General features: G+C 46.2%; 2 protein-coding genes across 2 annotated transcripts in view; both read right to left on the minus strand.

Moving 5' to 3' along the window:
• Window positions 1-15510, minus strand: part of LOC111150571 (zinc finger protein 674-like) — an 886492-nt gene that overhangs the window by 171994 nt on the left and 698988 nt on the right. The window lies entirely within an intron of this gene.
• Window positions 1-15510, minus strand: part of LOC111150345 (solute carrier family 9 member A7) — a 133859-nt gene that overhangs the window by 46968 nt on the left and 71381 nt on the right. Inside the window, exons 4-8 of the mRNA XM_022507797.1 lie at window positions 15114-15190; window positions 12200-12312; window positions 2815-2920; window positions 2383-2524; window positions 543-665 (exon numbers count right to left, since the gene is read on the minus strand). Coding sequence (XP_022363505.1) covers window positions 543-665; window positions 2383-2524; window positions 2815-2920; window positions 12200-12312; window positions 15114-15190 — 561 coding nt within the window. The remainder of the gene's footprint in view (window positions 1-542; window positions 666-2382; window positions 2525-2814; window positions 2921-12199; window positions 12313-15113; window positions 15191-15510) is intronic.

Below are 15510 nucleotides of genomic sequence, written 5' to 3' on the forward strand. Positions count from 1 at the left end.
AAAAATTCAGTGATTTTTTTTTTTTTTTTTTTGATGAGAGAATGGGAAGAACTACAACCACAAGGTTACTTATACTAATACATGAAACTGGCATCATAAACACATAGTATTGAAAAATAATGATTAAATAAACCAGAGCCAAAACAAGGATGAACTGTGTTCACATTCATCAGAGTAGATACAAAGTTACCCTTACAAGGATACAGATTTTGTCTGTTGCTTGTTACTGTTTGTGAAAGCAGCAGCAATCTAAGGGATGATAACAGCGAAGAGGTTAATATGTTCATTAACCTCTGCAGCTAAACATTTGCTTGCAACTGGAACCAGTAGTCAGAGACAGCGGAGCTTGAAGCAATAAATTTCATCCTTTAAAAATGTGTAGCTCTGGGAAACAAAACTATTCCTCAGGCAGAACACCAGCCTCGCTCAGCAACCCTCCATGCAGACGCTATGGGAGCACTGAATGAACTCCACCGGGCGGCTCCGCGAGCTCCCCTCCAGTTTGCACAGCCCTGGCTGCCAGGAGGGGAAGGGTAGCCCACGGGTAGTGAAAACCCACCTGTGAAGCCACAGGCTTCCGCCAAAAGGAAGGTGCTCCAGGACATCAAGAAGAAGAGTGCCGTCTCCAGGAGCGGGAAGCAGTGCAGCTTGGTAAACTTGGTCACGTGGGCCTCTGTCAAGGAATTTGGCTCCGGGAACAAGTTATGGGGGCCACCAAGAACCACACTCGGTAAGCCCAGAACCCCCTTCCCTAAGGGCTATCCTTTCCCTACAACTCTTCTTTTGGGGGCCCCAAAGTTGCTGCTCGGTTTTTAAAGCAAGAAAAAGTAAGTTTTCCGGTAGAAAAGAGGTTATCAAGGGCTGGGAAAGAGGAGAGAGGGGGTTATTGTTTCTGTCTACGATGATGACAAAGATCTGGAAACAGTGGGGACGGTGGCATGAACAATGTGGATGTACTTAATGCCACTGAATTATACACCTAAAATGCTTCAAATGGCCAATTGCATTATACGTATTTTACCACAATTTAAAAAGATAGTAATGTAACATACCCAAAGCCATTTAACTGTACACTTCAAAAGGGTGAATTGTATGGTATGCAAATTTTACCTCAATAAAGCAGTCTTTAAAAAATGGAGCTTTCTAAAGCAATGGGAAATAGGTTCTCTGTGCTCCTTAAAATGCCCAGGGCTCTGAGGGGCTTGGTCTTGGCCTGAGGGGTGACTGGCAGGGAGTTCTAACAGCACTGGGGGTACCTCAGGCAGGGCCTGGGGAGGGAGATGAGGACAGTGAGACTCTGACCTCTGTGGGCCGCTATGACCTGAGGCCAACAGCAGGTGCCTCACGAATGCGTGAGAAATGAAGAAATAAAATGCACAACTCTGGGTACTGGTGTCATTTTCGGGGACAAAGAAAGAGTCCCCTCGTAACACTGCCCTTCCAGTGGGCTAGCATGGAAGCCTTTCCTGAGTGCTCTCACCGAGCAGCCTGAGTCCCCAGGGCATCACGGGGCCTCTGGGAAGGAAGCGATGGATCTGGGCCATCCAGTAGGGTAGCCACTAGCCACGAGGGGCTCCTGAACACCGGAAGTGGGGCTAGTCTGAGTTGGGAGATGCTGTGGGAGCAAAATGCGAGTGCAACGTTGCAGAGGTTTATTATAGAAATTGCACGTATGAAATCTCAGTGATAATCTGGATTTTGACTGTAGGCTGAGATGACGTGGCTGGCAGCTGTGGCTCCTGTGGCATCGTATTGGACAGTGGGGATCTAAATGCCACCGAAAGAACATTTGACGAAGTACTCCGCACACCTGTCGAGGGGTGGTCTGCTCAGCCCGTGCTTTGCTTTACTGTTGCTTGGCTGGTTTTCTAAGTGAATAGGATACAACCCTTCACTTACAGGAGGCCACCTTGCAGTAACAGCCACTGATGGCCCCAGGCAGTTACAGCCACGGTAGCCCATGTGACCCACAACAGCTGAAGGCAGGCTCCAGGCTCCAGTACTTTCCGGCCTGCTCCCTCCCGGCCTCCTGGCTCTCTCCCCGACTCCAAAACCAATGTCCTCCCAAACTCCTATCTCCAGCTGCTCTGCCAGAGGGAGAGAATGCAGAGGTGGGGATGGAGCTAAGGCTAGAGTCACACTCCCAGACATTTTCTCAGAGGCCTAGCTAGCTACATACTCGACTGTCACATTTCACCAAAGGGACACATTTCAGGAGCCCCCACCCCTACCCCCTGACCCCAGTGGAAGCATCGATTAAAGATTCATTTCTGGAAGAAAAAAAAGAAACCATTTCTGAGAGGAAGAACCGAGACCTTGCTCTCGCGAGTGTACTAGCACGCGATCCTACCCAGGCAGGGGCGGAAAGCACAGAAAGGATATTAGAGCAGTCACAACGCCCGTCACGGCTCCCATGGTGAAAGAGCCACTAAATATGCCTAGAAAAATGCCCACTGATTTAAAAAAGGCAGCAGCGTCAAAGGCATGCGTGTTCAGCCCCGCTGGCTGGTAGGCAACAATAGACCTGGGGTTTAAAAAGAAGAGAGTTAAAACAGAGCACGCCCACCTTACACAATGGTATCCACACTCTGCCCAGCACTCCCCCTGCTGTATGCCTTTAACCCGCAGCCCTCGTGTCATGCTGCCATCAGCATTTGGATCACGGCCAAGTGGACAAAGCAGCGTAATTTTATCAGTGGAGAAAAACACCTGGTTCAATCTTTAACATTTTTAAGATAAGCTTCTGAATTGAGCCCAGAGCCTTCCGGAAGCCGGAGGCTCTCTTCCCCGGGGCAGAGTAATATTGTTACTTACGAGGACAGGACAATGGCAACAGCATCATTTAGGACGCTTTCCCCGAAGAGAAGTGCGTAAAGGTCCACGTCTGCGTGCAATTCATTAAATATTGCCAGTACAGTCACTAAAAATGGGCAGGAAGCATATCAGTGAGTTGCAGCTTAAGCCACCGGTGACAAATGTATAGAGCCAATTCCTACCTTTGGTGGAACAGGGCAGTTTGGGAGACAAACGAAACAAAATGAAAATGACAGTCATCCTGATCTGAGTGAGGTCTGATAGGAGGCTCCATTCTAAGAACACCACCTCATCACCCTGCGCTCTCTAGTGCAATCCCACCACACTCGGAAATGACCTCTGTTACAGAACTTTAAGAAATAATCACAGTGAATGTGTTTGGCTCCACTGGTAAAGTGAAAGGCAGAAACCCTTTTCCCACTGACCACAGCATTCCCAGAACCCAAAATTTAAATATTTTAAAAAATATTTATGCATTTAAAACTAGGAATAGACCCCATCATATGTTAATGTACTTATTTTTTAAAAGATTTTATGTATTTATCTGAGAGAAAGAGAGAGGCGCCAGTGAGCATGAGTGGGGGGAGGGACAGGGGGAGAAGCAGGCTCCCCGCTGAGCAGGGACCCGACTTGGGGCTTGATCCCAGGACCCCGGGATCATGACCCGAGCCGAAGGCAGATGCTTAACCAACTCAGCCACCCAGGCACTCCTTAACGTACATATTTTTGATGAAAAATAATTATATTTTCCAAAACAAAAAAAAATCAGTGAGGAGAGAGCCATTTGTTTTATAGTTTTTCAGATTTCTTCAGTATCTAGACTAGAAGACAGTATCTAGATTGGAAGATAGATGGTTCTCTTACCTCTTTCCGCACTTGACCACCAGATAGTCAACAGCGCATGTTATGCAGCCTCTGGAAAACCCTACTCCACTAGACACACGTGAAAAAATGAAAGTAAAAAGACAAATAATGAGGGCGCCTGGGTGCCTCAGTCAGTTGAGTGTCTGACACTTGATTCTTGCTCAGGTCCTGATCTCACAGGATTGTGAGACTGAGCCCCAGAGCTCTGCGCTCAGCAGGAGTTGGCTTGGATATTCTCCCCCTCTGCCCCTTCCCCCACTCGCTCTCTCCCTCACCGTCTCTCTCACCCTCTTAAAAATAAATAAATCTTTTTAAAAAAGACAAACAATGTGTTAGTATTATTAACATAATGATTTACATCAGTCTGGACCACCCTGTCCCCGTGAAGGCATTCTGGAGTCCCTCAACCGCAGCACGATGGCCATTTGGGGCCAGTGGATTCTTGATTGTGGGCGGCTGCCCTGTGCCCTGTAGGATGTGCAGAAGCACTTTTGGCCTCCACTCACTAGATACCAGTAGCGTTGCACGCTCCCGGCTGACTGGGACAGCCAGATGTGTCTACAGACGTTGCCAATGTCTCCTGAGGGGCACAAATCCCCCCCCCCCCCCCCCGGTGAAGAACCACTGTTCCAGAGAAATGCAGGCAGGCAGGCAGGCTCCTCTCCACACTCATGCCCAACCACCTTCTGCTTCATTCGTTTCTACCATAAGGACTTTAAAAACTAAAAACTCATCTCCCCAGCTTCTCCTGCAGTGAGTGTCACCTCTTCTTGCCTGGAGGAGAGTGGACAGATGGCTGTAACACAGTCATCTCGCCTCCAGTGGGCAACAAATGTGCATCTGAAACACAAGGGCAGTGCCCTGGAGAGACGGGGTGCCCGGACACTTGACTGTCGCGGGAGCCGAGGCACCAGCTGAGGGACGTAAGCTAAGAGAGACAGCTCTCTGTTTAAGCTCCTATGAGCCAGCTTGTTCTGCTATTTGCAACCAAAGGCATTACTAACAGACACAATTAGAAAACAAAACCAAATGAATATTTACCTTTGTGAGTTATTACAAGCTAACCCCTCTTTGTAGCCATCACCCAGTGCAGGCAATGGAATTTTGCCAGCCCCCACCGGAAGCCCACCTCTATGTAGCATCCTAATTTCAAGCCCCTTCTCCCACTTAAACGTAACCACCAACCTCGTTTTATAGTAATTGTTTTCCTGCATTTCCTTACAGTTTGATTACCCAAGGTTATTCCCCGACACTACTGCTTAGGTTTTGTCCATTTTTAAATTGAGTTTTTGAAATTTTTTTTTACATCTTGTTTACTGCCTGGGCTCCTCATCTGCTCCTTTCTGTCAACTCTATCCACGATGCCTATTGTTTACTCCTCTCAGTTCTGAATTTTCCAATCCTGATGTTCACAGTGCTTTCATAACTTCTATCATTTTCCAAATTTCCTTTTTTCTTTAAAAAAAAGATTTTATTTATTTGAGAGAGAGAGAGTGAGAGAGTGAGAGAGCACAAGCAAGTTACCAGGGCAGGGGAGAGCAGAGGGAGAGGGACAAGCAGACCCAGTGCTGAATGTGGAGCCGATGTGGGGCTCGATCCCATGATTCTGAAATCACGACCGAAGCAGAAAGCAAGAGTCCGATGTTCAACCAACTGAGCCACCCAGGTAGCCCCTGAATTTCCTTTAGCTTCTATCAGAATATTAGTAATATTCTGCTTTGGTACCCTATTTTGCTGATATTACTTAATTATCTGCAACTTTATTATTCAGAGGGGCTATCCTCATTTTTTCTTACAGTATGGTTGCATGAAGTAGGATCTCAATCCACTTCGAGCTGCTCATTTTAAGGGAGGTGGGGAGGGGAAGACCCAGACTAGCTTTCCTCCTTTCATGGCTCTAGGGCTCCCTCTGCTGGTTTTACATTGAAATACTGAAAATGCGGCCTCCAAGCATAGCCACCCCCTTAATACTCATAAAATACTTCCTCTGGTCTCTTTTCTCGATGGGTGTCTGAGCTTTCTTTCTCCTTTGATGCCCTGTCACGCTGGGTCTGTGGTCCTTAGCAGTTCCTTTTCAGGGAGTGGCTCTGTCCTTCCAGAGAGATTTTCACTGGGTATTTTTCGAGAGCCCTGAGGGCTCGGGTCACCTCAGCAGTTTCACACCTCCTCCAGTGTCCTCGCTGTCACCCACAGATTGGAGCCTGTGTAGTGCGTCCCAGCTTTCACTGTTGCTATCTGATATACCTACCAAGTTCTTTACTCCGAGTGGGGACCCTTCCTTTTGAGTGTGAATACTTGGGGGAAAGTTCCCCGTTTCCTCCTGCACAGCTGCAGTTCCGACCCTAGTCTCGCTGCTGCTGGTGGTCTGACCCCAGCAGATAATATCTGGGGACCCATACGTACTATGTTAACCAGCTGTATCCCTGTGTTTTTACTTTTGCTGTCCTGCTTCCTCCTTTTCTATTAGGGATTAAGGAAGATTCTAAAACTACACTGTCCCCATCATTCTCTCCTTTTCAAAAAGTTTCATTCATTTATTGAGACGAAGCAAAGAACAGCTTGGATAGGACAGATGTGGACTCTGTCACGAGGCTGCTCCAGGTAATTATACATCCACATGCTCGAATCACTATGGGGGGCATCGCCAGAAGGCATACTTCCTAGAGGACATGTCATCTTCATAACACAAGACACAAGGTCAGTCTCTTTCATCCATCCTTAAATACAGTTTATCAAGTAACATAAAAGGAAAAATCTTTGGGGATTTGGCTAAAAAATTCTTATTTTCTGGAGTATCTATTATATGAACAGTATCTGTGGGTCCTTCCAGAAAACCTGTGGGGGGTGAATTTTATCTGTCAACCTGACTAGGCCATGAGGCCTCAGATATTTGATTAAACATGATTCTGGGTTTGTCTGTGAGGTTTCGGATGAGATTAACATTTGAGTCAGAAGACTTAGTAAAGCAGATTGCCCGCCCCGTTGTTGGTGGGACTCATCCAGTTGGCTGAAGGCTGAGTGAGGAAAACTTTGCTCTTGCTTCCCGTCTTTCAGCTGGGACAACGGTCTCCTCCTGTCTTTGGACCAGACTGGAAGGACAGCATTGGCTTTCCCAGTTTTCAGGCCTTCAGACAGCAGATCTGGGGACTTCTCAGCCTCCACAGTCACATGGCCAATTCTTCATATTCACTTGATCTCTTTTCTTACTTTCTTGCTCATTCTCTCTCTCTCTCCACACATGTGCGTGCACGCATGCGTGCGTGCACACACACACCCACACCCTATTAATTCTGTTTCTCTGAAGAACCCGGACTAATATAAAACCTTTATTCTACTAGTTTAGCATTATGTGACATAAGAATTATCTTGTTTTGGGGCACCTGGGTGGCCTAATTGATTAAGTATCTGACTTTGGCTCAGGTCATGATCTTGAGGAGTCCTAAGATGGAGCCCCTCACTGGGCTCCCAGCTCAGCGGGGAGTCTTCCTGGCTCTCTCCTTCTTCCTCTGCCCCTCCCCCTGCTCGTGCTTGCTCTTTCAAATAAATACAATCTTAAAAAAAGAATTATAATGTTTTAACCCAATGTTGATGAAAAACTGGTAAGGCTAATAACAACAATTATTACTAAGGACTAACCAAGAAGCAGGCACTATGACAAACGTTTTATAATCTCTTTTAGTCCGCACCCCTAGGTGGGTAGTACTATCATTTCCCCTAATTCAGAGAAGAGAAAACAGGCCCTGTCTGATGGGCTGCTTTCTGTTGTAGAAACTCCCAAAATCTCAGTAGTTGAACCCAAGCGAAGTTTTAGCCATTGCTCATATGACATGTCCACCCATACTTGGTACTGGAGCCTCTGGTCACACCAGTCACTTGGGGACTCAAGACTGGTGGGGGCTAATCTCAATGAACAGAACACAGGGCTGGCAACCCAGGAGACCTGGGACCCAGGACTTTATCAATCAGGGTCCTGGCAGGAGAGAGAGAAGACCCTTAAACTGAGCAATTTGAGAAGTATTTAACGAAGGGAGTGTTTATGGAAATGTGGGCAGAGTATGGGAAAAACCACAAGAGAGAGACAGTATGTTTTGCTGAAAACAGGGACTATCCTATACTATGCCTGGGCCCAGAGGGTCCAGAGAAGGCATGACTGCCTGAACCAGGAGCCGTGTAGAGAGGGTCCCCTGATGGGATCAGTGTCCCCTGATCAAGGAACACAACCAGCCCACAGGACCCTGCATCTCCACCCTCCTTCCAGTTGCCCACTGGTGCTCCCCTCTGGACAAATCCAATGGGAAACCAGACAGCAAAGGAAACTTTGGAATCTTCCATACAAATCAGCCTCCTGGTGCCCAAAGGAGGGTGGAGAAGGGTGGTGAGTTAATCTGGAGGGGAAAACAGAAGCCATTTCACATAGCCACCAACAGGCTATGAGAACTTAGCTCACAGCCAAGTCCAAAGATTTAGTGAAGCAGGGGAGCTTGAGCACCATGATTTTCAAGAGCCCTTTTGACATTAAACACCATTTTCCTGCAATTCTACAGTTAGCAATAGTAAAACAAAACAAAGATGTACAGCTAGCTCACTTACTTGTGACAAGAAAGGCTTGCTTACAGCCTACAGAGCTAATACTCATAGCAATGAACAATTACACGGTCCCGGTCTTAATTTGGCTGCTCTGATTTTCAATTTCTCATTCTCCCTGCCCATCCCTTCATAGAACAATGCAGGGACCCCCGTGTGCCCCTCCTGAGCCAGGCTGTGCCTGAGCAAGAAGAGCAGTGTAGGTGGGGACAATCCGAAGATGATGGAGGGGGTGACAGACTGGGTGAGTGGCTTCTCAAGGTGGAGAGTAAAGGGGCTGCTCCCCCCACAGAGGGACCCTTGAAATCAGACAGAGCTGTCACCAGGGCTGTCTCTAGCCAGACAGGGACTAAGAAATGCCAGGTAATTGCCTGAAGATCTCTGATAAAGGCATTTTCTGAAAAGTAGTGAGAAAAAAATAAGAGGGCAGATGTAGGACGAAGGAAAATTCAAGAACCTGAATCTGCTCATTCCATGCATTGAAGTTGTCCCCGAGCACTTCATCTGTGCACTGAAGAGCACTTAGCACCTGCCAACGCTCAGTAACGAGTGGCGAGTATCATTACATACAAACCAGGCTTGACTCAAGAGCTGTGGGAGCGAGCAGCTGAAGGAGTAAGGGCAGAGCGTGTAGGCAGGTGGCATATTGGAACAGAGTCACAAAGGATAAGCAAGAGACTGAGCAGCCCCGGTGACACAACTAGAGAATTACTCTCTGACAAGGCCGTGAGCAGGCCTGGTCAAGTCGAGGGGCGTAAAAGTGACAGAATCAAAATGAGAGGAACCGCTTCCTTGTGAGGCACGGCAAGGAGGAGCGAGTCATTTTCTCTGGTGGCTGTTGGAGATGTGCTCTGGGTGGGAAACGTACATTGTCCTCTGCCAAGCTGTGGGTCTGTCTAAAGTAACAGTCCATGTGGCCCCCCAACACATAACCACACAAGAGAGATGCCTGCAGGTCACAGAGCCGGCTACACAACCGCACACATGTGGTGTCCCCTTCCACAGGAAGACCGGAAGACTGGTGTCTCGAGCCCAGTGTGATGTACTCAGGGACAAGGACTTGGATTTCTTCATTATCAGTCAACACCACTACGTATACCAATATCGGAATTTTGGTCTGATGTAGCAGACACAAGGAGTCAATCTGGTCTTTTGGCCCCTTCTAACTCTGTACTCAAGTTTTTATTTCTTTTATGGCCCAAGTTTTCAAACGATAGATTTTTAGGAAGTTGATAAAAGGCTTTTAATTTATAAAAACAGTCCACATTTCAGAAAGATTTCCATTAAAAAGCAGTTAAAGTTAATGTCCTGGTGTTTAATAAGCTTAAACTTTCAAACTTCTAGAACTTTCATTTATATAAAACCCTTACTGTGCCAATCTTCACAGACCAAATAACAACGCTGTGTCATGGTGATGCCTTCCATTAATTTCTACCACAGCATGGACACATTAAAGGGAAGGAAACAATTAAGAAGATAACCTGGAAAAAAAATAAGCCTTTCTATCCAATTAAATGAAGCAATACTAATAGGTCAGAAAACAACATCAGTGAACTTTATATGACAGTAATTTCCCTTTGCTTATTGGTGGTACTAGTGTAAGAAGTTAGGGATAAAGTTACAGACAAGGGGGCACCTGGGTGGCTCAGTTGGTTAAGCATCTGACTCTTGGTTTCGGCTCAGGTTGTGATCTCAGGGTGGCGAGATCGAGCCCCACATTGGGCTCCTTGCTCTGCGGGGAGTCTGCTTGAGATTCTCTTCCTCTCCCTTTGCCCCTCTACCCCTGTTCTCTCAAATAAATTAAAAAAAAAACTTTTTTTTTAAGTTACAGATGAGTATAGTTAGTAGTATATTTTCAGAGAGACTAAACACCTGTCTTAGAAATCTCTGCCTGAGCCAGATGTGGATAGAGACCGACATGATTAGCAGATGCTATGGTCAATGGTTTACATGTGTTCGTTCATTTAATGTTCATGATAGCCCTGGGAAATAGGTATCATTATTCCTACTTCTTGAATGAGGAAACTGACACGGAGGAGAGAAGGTGTGCACAGGCCCACCTGGTCAGTGGCTGGAGGGTCTCGGACTCAAACTTCCACCTGCGACTCTACCTCCCGGCACTCTTTTTCCAAACCCAGGGTACTTCAACCAGCCAAGTCTTTGATACCAGTTTACTTAGTGTTTGGAATAAAGTATGGCAGTAAGAGGGGTCAATGGTTTTTGGAACAGTGGCAGTTTTCAGAGCCACACAACTGTCAGCCCTAGCACGTGTAGCTATCTAAATTCAAATTACTTAACACAAAATAAATTTTAAAGTCAGTTCTTCAGTTGCACCACCCCTCATTTCGAGGGTTCAGTGGCCGTATGTGGCTACTGGCTGCCATACCAGACTGGGCACAGAACACAGACCATGTCTATCATCGCACTGATCTAGAGGACTCCTCACGAGGCATGGTACAGTTGTGTGGTGGGGAGATTCTTAGTATCTTTAAAACCATTACTGTCCAGAATGTTAGAGGGCACCCGGATGGTGAGAAGGCCTTTGCACCTCCATTACCGGGACAGTGCCATCTTTTTCTCTGTACGTTCTTTGCCTACAATGTCCTCTCAGTGGTTGACATCAGAGGAAGGACTAGCTAGAACTGCTTTATGTGAACTGATTTAATTGTAGGTTCCAACTTGGAGAAAGGAGGTTTTTTGTTTGTTTGTTCTGGAGCTGCAGAGCGGGGCAGGCATATAATGATTCCGCTTTGAAGAAATAGTTCGACTGACACTCAGAAAGTACAAGGTCAGAGAGTTATGAATTGGAACCAGGCCACGGTGTGCTGTTATGCAGGAACACTGAGCAAAAAAAGAGTTTACAAAAGACAGTACAGTCACTGCAGGTATCGGTGTGCATGCCCATTAAGAAAAGGTCTTATTCAAAAAAAAAAAAAAAAGAAAAGGTCTTATTCAAATGAAAATGATATGAAATGATATGATTTCCTCAATGAAGATGAAAGCATAATACTGAGGAAGAAGACAGTCAAAGTGTAAAAATTATGGCCATATTAGACATTCAAAAATGAAAGACAAAAGGGAGATACAGGCAGAAGCAACCCAAGTGTCCACTGTGGACAGATGCGTAAAGAGAATGTGGTGCAGACGCGCAGCGGAATATTATTGGGTCTGGAAAAGAAAGGAAGCCCCGACACTTGCTGCACAGATGAACCATGAAGACATTATGCGGAGTCAAACATGCCAGACACACACAGACAAGCGTTGTACGGTTCCACCTTCTATAAAGTAGCTACCGTAGTCACACTCACAGAGACAGGAAGAAGAATGGTGCTTGCTGGGGACTGGAGGGAGGTGGAAATGGGGGAGTTACTGTTTAATGCGTACCGAGTTCCAGTTTTCAAAATGAAAAGGTTCTGGAGGTTGAATGCACGACAGTGTGAACAGACTTGACACTGCTGAACTGTACACACTTAAGAATGATGAAGATGGTAAAATTCGTTATGTATTTTTTAGCACAACACAAAAATAATAAAGGGGCACCTGGGTGGCTCAGTGGGTTAAGCCTCTACCTTTGGCTCAGGTCATGATCTCAGGGTCCTGGGATCGAGCCTCACATCCAGCTTGCCGCTCAGCGGGGAGTCTGCTTCTCCCTCTCTAACTCTCCCCGCCACCCCGCCCATGCACATGCGCACACACACATGTGGTCTCTCCTTCTCTCAAATAAGTAAAATCTTAATAATAATAATAATAACAAAAGGGAAACACACACCCTTCAAAAAGCCATCTAACTCCGTTAAACCACTTCCTGATCTCTTCCGCCGCCATTCCATGCTGACTGTATAGTCTCCCTACTGTGACCAAAGCCAGTGGTTGCTCTCAATGGTTTAAGATTGAAATAATGGAACGTCACGATGACAAAGCCAAAAATGCCGAATACCTGGGTCGGTAGCAGAGATAATGGCTCCAAAGAAGAGACAGTCTGTGTAGTAGAATTTGTCCGAGAGCTGCCCCACGAGCTTCATGAGCTTCACCACACCGTACATGAGATTTCTGTGAGGAGGGGAGGGAGAGTGTGTGACAAGAGAAAACGAAAACCCTCCTCACGGAGCACACTGGCCCACATGCGAGCAGAGCAGCGCCCAGTACTGCACTTCTCAGGTGATCAGGGAAAACCTTGGGCAGCTGCTGTCCTTGGACACTTACCAGGAACACGTGCAAATAAGACTTTGGCACCAAGTAATGGTGCGTCGTTAACGACCTCTTGCTGAAACACGTGAACACCACTCCATTTCTTAAAGCTGGGCTTACTTCCAACTAGCAAGTAGGGCCCTCGATTAGCAACAACCTTAAAGCCTCTGAAGCCTCCGGGTAATCGAGGGGAAGGGAAGGGAAAGCACGCTTCACGGTGTGTACTCGACGGCTTGAACAAAACTGACGGGATTGTAAGGTGGTGTGTTTAAAGCTGTAGAAAGGAGTGAGAGCTGGACGAGTTAGGGAGGAAAACAAACATGGGCAGGCCGTGAAGGTCCAAGCGACCAAACTTCTCTGCCAAGAATTATTGAAAAAAAAAAAAAAGAAAAGAAAAGAAAGGAAAAAGGAACTAAACACTGTAAACGTCCTAGTAAAATCTCAGTGCACCCGTCGGCGTATCCGGCCTTGCCTTCTCTGCAGGGGTTGGGGCAAGCCAGTGGTGGCCTTTCTCGTGCCATGCAGGATGTGACATGTTCCAAGATAGACTCCTGAGTTAAATATTTCCACTTGGCCGGAGCACATTTCCTACAAGGAGAGCTTACAAAATGGGAGGAGTGACGAGTGTTAAAAGGCCTGGTGCATGTCACTAAGGGTGTGTGCGGGGGGGCAACTGCAGGGGTTAGGGGAGTAAAAATAACCCCACAATGGATTCACTGTACCTTACAGCTAACACTCTAATAATAATATTCTTGCCATTCAGGACCACTCTGTGGCTCACCTTTGTATCCTGGGCGCCGAGAGCAACAGACTGACTAAGCTGGGAGCTCAGGAACTATTTCCAGAATGGAATCCTTTGGACAGTACATAGCTATAACTCAATGCTTCCATACTGGGGGCCGGGCACTGTTCCAGACACTTAAACAGTTCAACTTTGATTCCCAGTAACTCTGTGGGACAGATGTGATTTGCCTTTTATTGCCCGTCGAAGGCTTCTTTCCCCTTCCTTTCAGACTTTCCCTGAAAGTACACTTGCCTGTCCATTTCCTTTGATCCCAAACAGACTTGGGTGCTGGGCTGCTCTCTGGCAATCTTTCCCCATCTTGCCAGTAATACCAGTCAGCTAATTTGTCATTCTTAAAGGACGAAGTCCAAGCCCCTCCTATTTTGACGACACAAAATGCCCTTGGCCTTTTATCTCCTCCAGCTTTCCAGCTCATTTTTAAAAAAGTAACTAAGGTCCATACTTTATTCTGATTTCCTTGAGCTTTTACCTAATGTCCCTTTTCTATTCCAGGATCCCATCCAGGATTCCACAGGACACTTAGTCATCATGTCTCTGTAGTCTCCTCTTGGCTGGGATGGTCTCTCTGACTTTGTGTGGTTTTGATGACCTTGGCCGTTTTGAAGAATACTGGTAGGGTATTTTGTAGAATGTGTTCCCACTTGGACTTGGCTGATCTTTCCTTCTCATGATTATACCGAGGTGACGTGTTTTGGGGAGGGAAAGTGCCACTCTCATCACAAACACCGAGGGTGCAGCATCCCAGCGTGATTTGCCACTATGGCTGCTGACCTTGATCATCTAGCAGACGTGGTGTTTGTCAGGCTCTCCCCACCAGCCAGCTATGCTCTCTTCCTCCTTTCCCCGTGCTGTCCTTGGTGGGACAAAGTCACTAGGCACAGCCTGCAACCAAAGCAGGAGGGGACGTAAGTTCCCTCTCCTGCAGGGTGGGGGGTCGACATAAATTATTTGGAATTCTTCTGCGCAGGAGATGGGTCACTTCTCTGCCATGTATTTATTCATCCAATCAGTTATTAATATCAGTCAAGACTTGAATGTTTACTTTATAGTCTGGGTCCAGTACAATGTTATTTATTTTGTCGTTCTTTGGCCACTGGCCTTAGCGGAGCTTTCAGGTTGGCTATGTGCCTCTTTGACACGCCCCATGTCCTTTTGTTTGTTTGTTTTCTGGGCGCTTCCTTATTTCTCAGCCTGACGATATGCTCCATTCTTATCTTGTATATTTGCTGCCCCAGCCCTAGAATCAGCCATTTCTGCAAGGGGCCCCTGGTTCTTTTTACTGTAGGATGTTATCAGGAAACAAGATCTGGGGACTAGGTGTAAATTTTATTTCATTTTAATTTAGCTTAATCTTAATTTGAATAGCTACACAGGGCTAACAGCTACCACACTGCACGACGTGGCTCTAGATCTTAACCGCCATCATCCTAAACACCGAAATTCTGGACTCTGCTGGATGTCAGGGGTTGGGGATGGGGGAAATGGGGAGATGTTGGTCAAAAGATACAAACTTCCAGTTAGAAGAGTAACAAGTTTGTGGACCTGAGGTATATCATGAGGACTGTCAGTAATAATACTGTGTCATATACTTGAATTTTGCTAAGACAGTAGGTCTCATCACAAGAAAGAAATGGTAACTATGTGACAGGATGAAGGTGGTAGCGAATATTATGGTGGTAATGATTTTGCAATTTATAAATATATCAATTCAACACACTGTCCACCTGAAACTCACAGCAATGTGATCGGTCAGCTGCATCTCAGTATAGCTGGGGAAAACACCGGGCTCTTGGACCCATGTGGATCTCATCTCTTTGGAAAGTGTGTTAATTTTATTACTGACATTGAGTTAACTTACCCGATAATGAAGCAGGAAACGGCAGTCCCCAAGAAAGCATAAGCCAGAATAGACCCAAGATTTCTGAAAAAGTGTCTCTGAATAAAACAAGAGGCAGGAATCACATTGTGAGTTTTGATACTGAGCATAAGAAACATAACAAAAGTCTCTTAAAAGTGAAATTTTACTTATGGCTTCCACTGTAACAAGTAATAACTGAAGTTACTCTAGAATAATGCTATTGAGCTATAAACATTGTGCTTTTAAAATACCCCTGGTCCTATTAATCACTGAGTAAGCACGCAAGGGCTTAGTAAATTTCAGAGAAAACCACTGTGATTATATTAAGTTACACTGAGACAGAAAGAGTGTGTGTGTGTGTGTGTGTGTGTGTGTGTGTGTGTGTGTGTGTGTGTGT

This window comes from Enhydra lutris, unplaced genomic scaffold, assembly GCF_002288905.1.
Source record: "Enhydra lutris kenyoni isolate GAN:26980312 unplaced genomic scaffold, ASM228890v2 scaffoldscaffold23, whole genome shotgun sequence".
Classification (NCBI taxonomy): Eukaryota; Metazoa; Chordata; class Mammalia; order Carnivora; family Mustelidae; genus Enhydra; species Enhydra lutris.